The 7,373-nt window shown below is 41.7% G+C and overlaps 1 protein-coding gene across 1 annotated transcript; it reads right to left on the bottom strand.

The window, feature by feature from the left end:
• Positions 1-823: 823 nt before the first annotated feature.
• LOC113156528 (urotensin-2 receptor) lies at positions 824-4,393 on the bottom strand. Its single transcript, XM_026351742.1, has 2 exons — positions 3,206-4,393; positions 824-891 (listed from the first exon to the last, which is right to left on the bottom strand). Exon 1 carries the CDS (start codon positions 4,327-4,329, stop codon positions 3,247-3,249), a length of 1,083 nt encoding a protein of 360 aa, XP_026207527.1. The 5' UTR covers positions 4,330-4,393; the 3' UTR covers positions 824-891; positions 3,206-3,246.
• Between the last annotated feature and the right edge of the window lie 2,980 nt (positions 4,394-7,373).

Below are 7,373 nucleotides of genomic sequence, written 5' to 3'. Positions count from 1 at the left end.
GGGCTTTAAAAGTTATTAATAAAATCTTAAAATCTTACTGGCAGCCAGTGTAAGGAGGCTAAGACTGGAGTGATGTGATCTTATTTTCTTTTTCTAGTTAAGAGTCTTGCAGCTGAGTTCTGAACAATCTGGAGCCGATTAATAAATTTATGGCTGAGACAGGTGAACAGACTGTTGCAATAGTCAAGGCGTGAGGAAATAAATGCATGTAAGATTACTTCTGTATCATGAAATGATAGAATTGAACGTATTTTGGAGATATTTCAGAGGTGATAAAAACACGAGTGAACAAGCTTTGTGACATGATGCTCAAAGTTGAATTTACTATGGAACCAGACGCCAAGACTTTTTGCAGTGGGCTTAGAGCTATCTAAATGAGGATCCGTGCAGGCCAAAATGTGTTTGGCTACATGGTGTGCACTGATAACAACTATTTATGTTTTGTCAGAATTCAGCTGCAAGACATTTTAAGCCCTCCAATTTATCGTCTCATTTATAGACTTGTGTAAGGAACTCAGCCTTCCATGGTCTGAGTCCTTAAATGGGCGTAGCGATGAAAATAAACGCCATGTTTACGAGTAATATGTCAGAGGGGGTTTTAAAACCCGGCCTTCAAGGACCCCCTGCCCTGCTAGTTTTCCTACTATCTCTGCCCTGCCCACAGATGATCCAAACCTGGATCAGGCGAGTTCAGTCAATCTAATGGTGCATTATTTGAAGAAATGTAAAGCAGCTTGAAATAACATGTTTTAATTATGATTGAGACTGTTTCCTGTCAACATAAATATAATTAAGATATGATAAAGCAAACCACACCTACTGCTGTGTTCCTCTTAGCTGTAAATGTCCATAGTCAGCAAACTGTCCACATCAGCTGCCTCTTGTGACCTACTGTGGATTAGATATGGTATAATACATGAATACAGCCTGAATACAGTTGGCAAAATAAAAAACATACACCTGCCGTTATATTCTGTATATTCTATTCTGTAGACACAGTTTTTATCATTACTGTAGCAGCATAAACAGAAACCAAACTGAACTAAAATCATCATTAACTAATAATACCAGGTAAAAATACATAACCTTCTTAGAGCCGAGCTAATGTTACGATCTTACTAACAATCGCATTATTACCAACCAAGATACAGACAAAACAGAGAAGAGAATGCAAGCTAACAGAGTTAGCCACATCCTCCATCCCATAATAGTGAGTTACATTCACTAACTATTCATAAACATCCTGTACTATCTATCTATCTATCTATCTATCTATCTATCTATCTATCTATCTATCTATCTATCTATCTATCTATCTATATATATATATATACATATACTGTATATAGTTAAATTGGTTTTTGAAGGCATGAATGAAAGTTGTACTGCTGTGAGTAAAATAGATAAATAAAAATAAAAAGATTGTCATACTAATTTAAAGAACTGAAGATTTTTAAGAAAATTAACAGCAAAATCACATAAAAGAACACAATACATAAAATCACCATACTGGAAGAAATATACAAAATGACTTCTGTTTCGATTTCCATCAAATCTGTTGATGTTACCTATAACTTTTAATGCAGCCTTGTTTGGGGTGATGGATTCTAAACTTTGCCAAATTTGAAGCACTTTTACTGCACATTTTTGGAGAAAATCGAAGTCTTGATAGATTCAATAAGTAAAATTCCAACAATGTAGGTCTTTAGAGTCTTGGTGAAACTTTCAGTCCAGTCTTGTTTAGAATGAACAATAACACTACTTTGGCCATTTAAAAGTATTTTTTACTTCATAGTTTGGGAAAACCTAAAAATGAGTCAATAAAATCCTTCCAATACCAAGATTGTTATAATTGGGTGAAAATTCAAAGTTCTTTATTATTTCACACTTTGTCATGATGCTCATTTAATTTCATTTGCATTTAAAAACTAAATCCAGCTCCAATGATTTTGGTATAAATATGTATTAGTTCATTTTAAATGTTCCACATCTAGGTCTAATAGGAAGATCTCAAAAGCTTCAAAATGTTCAATTATTAATTAAATACAATGATAACTTTAAATGTCTTTATATCAAATGTGTCCACATATGTATACTAAAGATTTTTTGCAAATCAAAGATGGGAGATTTTTAGTTTGTGTGGCCTTTTGGTGCAACTTTGACTTACCTTTAAATTCCAATCTTCCATGGTCATAGTAACCATCACCCCAAACACTATCATATGTTTAATCGGTGTGTAAAAGATCATGACTGTTTCTGTTTTATCAGCTGAGGATTTTTGTGTGTGTTGACATTTGTGAAGATGAGATCACATTTCCCGACCAATTAATGCAGAAAACCGCGAAACTGAAGATGGATTTTCAGGCCATTATCACTTACCCATCATCCTTCTGCTAGTGCCACCTATTCATGAGGAGGTTTACATTCTTACAGTAACAAATGCCTGTAAAACGGCTTCTCTGTTAGTTTCATTCACAAAATCGTTACCAGTTAATAAACAGAAGAATGATGTTAGCTTCACATTATGCTGCAGCCATCAAAAGGTAGAAATAAAAAAGTTGAAGCACTCAGATATTACACCTGGATCTGTTACATCCACAGTAGGTGATGTTAGACTGCTGGGTGCAACAGAGGATGGCAGAGGCAGCTGTCAGACTGTCATCTGTAAGCTGCTGTGCTGAATTATGCCAGAAGAAATGTAGGAAAACCTGTTCTTAGCTCTGTATTTATTTTCATTCATTTAAAATTTAACCACTATAAACCAGAGTTTCTGTACATGACTTGTAGGAATGTTTTGAACTCATACATTTCATTCAAGCCTCAGTTAGAAATGGTGAATGATACAAATTCTCTTCAAGTTGTTTGTTCAAGCCACTTTACAGTAAGAACAACTTCTGTGAGTGGCTGTGGGATGAGGCCCATTGTACCGACAGCAGTCTGGAAAACAACGCACTTCATCTAAACTGAGTTCTTTCTCATGCAAATACGTGCATCCGTGTCAAATTGCGCTTAATTGCGCGTAACTTCTTACACTTTAGATCATGACACAGCACTGAGGGATCAGTTCTTTCACCGAGGGTGAGCAGGTGAAGGAGACAAAGTGTTAATGTGGCCCAGTGCTGCTCTCGGCGAAAACCGTCAAGGCGCAACTTTTACGCACGGTGCGACAGCGGCCTGTGCGTATAATGGAGAGGTCATCGCCTACCTGTTGTGATTCCAAAAGCCTTCTCTTCTCTCCCACGCGGCTCACTTCAGTGTCCCCATAGCCAGCGTCTCGGAGTTGAACTCAAACTGATTGCTAGAGGATGCAGACTTCCCCCAGGAGTAGAGGCTCGGCGGCCGCTGCTTAAACGAGGACGTGTACCGGTAGAAGCTCCTGTGCCTGTTCTTCAGGTACTCCCTGTAGTTCTTGGTGAGGAGCGTGTAGAGGAAAGGGTTAATGCAGCTGTTGCTGTACGTGAGGCTCGCAACCAGGTAGTTGATGCAGGTGTGCGTGTGCGAGGCCAGGCTCAAGGGCTGCGTGTGATAGAGAGGCAGCAGCTGCCAAATCCAGAAGGGCAGGAAGCACGCCCAGAACACCAGCACGATGGTGAAGATCATGATGAGCACTTTCTGCTTGGGTGACCGCTTGTTACCTCTGCTGATCACAGAGTTGCGCTGGGACTCTAAGTAAGTGCGCGCTAACTTGACATACAGGTAACCGATAATCAGCCCCGGTGCCATGATGCTGGTGCCAAACAGGACGGTCACGTACACTTTATACGCCAGGGGTGTCGAGGTGGCTGCGCACATCCTCTTGACACCCCCGTCCGGCGTGTTCTTAGTGGTCTGGGCGACCATGATCATCATGGGCACAGTGAGCACCAGAGAAAGTAGCCACACACCCCACGCCAGACCTTTGCGGTAACTCTTGGAGCGTCTCACCGTGTCCAGCGGTTTGGTGACGGCCAGGTAGCGTTCCGTGCACATGACGGTGAGGGTGAAGATGCTGGCGTGCATGGTGAGTAGGTCCATGCTGAGCAGGATGCGGCAGCCCACATCCCCGAAGTACCAGTCCTTTAGGAAGTAGGTGGACACCACGAATGGGATCGTGGAGAGGTAGAGGAGGTCCGCCACAGCCAGGTTGATGATGGAGATGTACATAGAAGTGGCGAAGCGGATCGAGTGGCACATCACCACGAGTGTGTACACATTCCCCGACACTCCGATGATGTAGACAACAGAGAGAAGCGTCCCGAAAGTGGAGGTGATAACGAGTTCATGATCCACATTCCCGGCACCGCCGACCTGCGGCGGACTCGTGTTTGAGCTGACAGACCTGTTATTCATCGCTCGCTCCGATGATCTCCTCTCTTGCTGTTTGCGTCCTGCTCCGCGCTCTCGGACAGCGCTGGAGAAGTTTTGGAGAGACGTGCGCCGGCACGGCTTGTGTGTGTCTCTGCCTTATCCGCTCTCTGCTTATCCGCTCTCTGCCTGCTGCTCTTTGCTCCTGACGTCACCACTGTAACAGCCACACCAGAGGTGTTTTAACAACAAAATACATAAGATATCCACGCGTCTCGCGGGTGCTGCTGCAAAAAACACATGATCCAGCTCTGCTCAAATGCATGGGGGGGAAAGACGCGGCGTGCTTAGAGTAGAATGACTGTCGTGGTTCATTAAAAGTTTGGTGAGCACTGACCATGCAGCACCTGAAGCTGCTGCAGGGTGAAGCCTGTTAAACTTAACCGAGAATAGCTTAGTTAGAGCTTCACAGAGCTCGTTTTACGCATAGATTTGCTGCACAGATTATTAGAAAACTCTCAATTTCACATCCCTCAGTCTGCTATTTTCTAGCTACAAATGAGACTGATATATTAGATATTTATATAGATATATATATATATATACATATAGATATAGATTATATAGATTATTAATCGTCCCTCTGGTGCGCATGCTCTCACACAGGGATCCACACACTCCTTCTCCCTCTCTGTGCTTGTGGGACAGCTCGCTTTACTTCTGCAATGTCACATTCAGAATAGCTGCATGCAGGAAGTTCACCTAATAAGTGATTAAAGATTATTATCATTCCATAACAACATTCAGGGAGTAGTATGAGATGGTTTGGAACTAAATGTAACATTTATGGGAGGCCAGTTTATAAATGCAGAACTGTCTGTTAATAGTAGCAGCTTCATGAATGTGGAAAAAACAGCTGCTTTGCAATGAACTGAATTATTGTTTGTTTGTATTTTAAGTAGTGCAACATGTAACAGGCCCACAAAGAAGCAGGCTCACTTCATCCCCTGTGTTAATATGAAGTTATCCTTTTATTGCCTATTCTTTATTCCACTGCTGGACTTCTTTCTCCTTCAGCCGCCTTGTCTTCCCAAATCGATGATTGTGTTCTGAGCCAGCGATCATGAGCCAATAAGTTTTCCCCGACAGTGAAGGTGTCCTCAGACTCCTCCATTCACGGGTGATTGATCTCACAGATCGAATACGATACTGTAACATCCATCCTTACAGCCCCCCCCCCCAAAAAAGAATCTCTGCCTCTCGGAGGTGGCGGGTGTGCACATCAGTCACAGTTTGAGTTTCAGCTCATGAGTAGAGCAGCACTGGAGTCAGGACTGTAACAGCCATTAGCTGGGTCATGTTGGACTGATGCAGTGGGAAAGGCATGGGGGGTTAAGATGGTTACCAGGGGGACACCCAGGGTTAGTCTGTTTCTGTAATGTCTGTCTTCAGTTTCATGTCACATTGTCCATTCTTCCTCCTACATTTGTATACACACACACACATACACACACACACACACACACACACACACACAAATACAACTGCTTTTGCCGGATGAATTGAATGAGATCGCACAGGAAATGATTTCCAGAATAAAACTAAGCATGCTGTCTCTGCAGTTGCAGCAAGTACGTCACAAGAACAAGTGTACTTCCTTTGATCTCGTGTGGCTTTGCACTTGTCAGGCAGATTGTGACAGATGTTAAGACTTGGCTAGATTGGAATTTCATAAAAAAAAAAAAAAAAGACGATTATGATAAAAGAATGTGTTCCTGATATCTTATATCATGCTGCTGTGTTCCTGTCCTTAAAAGTCTGATGATGGCACGATGGGTTAAAGCTGCAGATGAGCCGGGGTGTTGTGAGAAACAAAGTGCAACAGCGGCTGCTCAGACATGTTGTATTTACTGCAAATATGTCATTCTTGATTGATTTTAAAGGTACTCGATTAGGTTTTCCTTTAATTAAACACATGTATGTTTGTGTTGACATGTGATTGACTTATTTTAACACTGCACTAATTTAAATTTTACATTCAATTAATATACATTTGTGATTATTATACATCTGTGTACAATTTGTGTAACGTGAGCGTGGTTGCTCACAGTGATTAGCATGTAGAAGACAACAATCAACCAGTATTGGAAATTCTCTTAGCACAGAGCATTTTAGCATCCATCAACACTGTTATCAGCAGCAGTGGGAAGCCGTTTCAGTGAATAAGCTCTGATTGCACAGCACAAAACAGCTGACAGACAAAGCCAGCAACTACATTGTGAACATACTGTATAGAGTAAATAATGTCTAAGGAGACAGACATTTCTTAGACTCCGACTTAGATTTATTATTTACTTTTGAAAGTTGAACAGTCCACTGTCCGTCAGATCTTGTACAAATGGAATTGTGTGTGGAATTTTCACTCACACCGTGGTCAACCAACAACGATCACACCAAGAGCAAGGCGTGTAGGCGTCTGTCATGTCACAAGGAACTCCAGCTTTCTGTGAAGATTCATCGAAGTCATGGTTATAAGGACCTCCAGTTTAACATCTAGGAAACTAAAGTCTTCTTTTAGTAGTAGCAGTAGTATCAGTGTTAATTAGGCCACCATCAGGAGAACACTGGACAACACTGGTGTGTGTGTGGCAGAGCCAAAAGAGACAGAGGAAACCGCTACTCTCCAAAAAAGAGCATTACTGACTGTCTACAGGTTGCTCCACATGTGGAAAAAGCCAGAAGGCTACTGGAGAGATGTTCTGTGGATGGATGAGTCCAAACATTGTATTCAAGCATAAGAACCTAATCCTATCTGGGACACACATTGGTGGCAGTATCATGAGTTGGGCCTGCTTTATTTCCCATTGACCAGGACACCTTGACTGCATTGATTGAGATATTAATTATGAGTGTTACCAGCAGGCTCTACAGGGAAATGTTAAGGTATCCATTCATGAACTGAAACTGAACAGAAAGTGGATCATGCCACAAGACAATGACTGTAATGGCCCTGTGGTTAAAAATAAATGAACTTTAGAGCCCACAATGCCACAGTAAGTCACTGTGGAGATGCAGTTATTTATCCCATG

The sequence above is a fragment of the Anabas testudineus genome, chromosome 19 (assembly GCF_900324465.2).
Source record: "Anabas testudineus chromosome 19, fAnaTes1.2, whole genome shotgun sequence".
NCBI classification, from domain to species: domain Eukaryota; kingdom Metazoa; phylum Chordata; class Actinopteri; order Anabantiformes; family Anabantidae; genus Anabas; species Anabas testudineus.
Note: the sequence above shows the minus strand (reverse complement) of the source record. Positions and strands in the feature narration are given on the sequence as shown.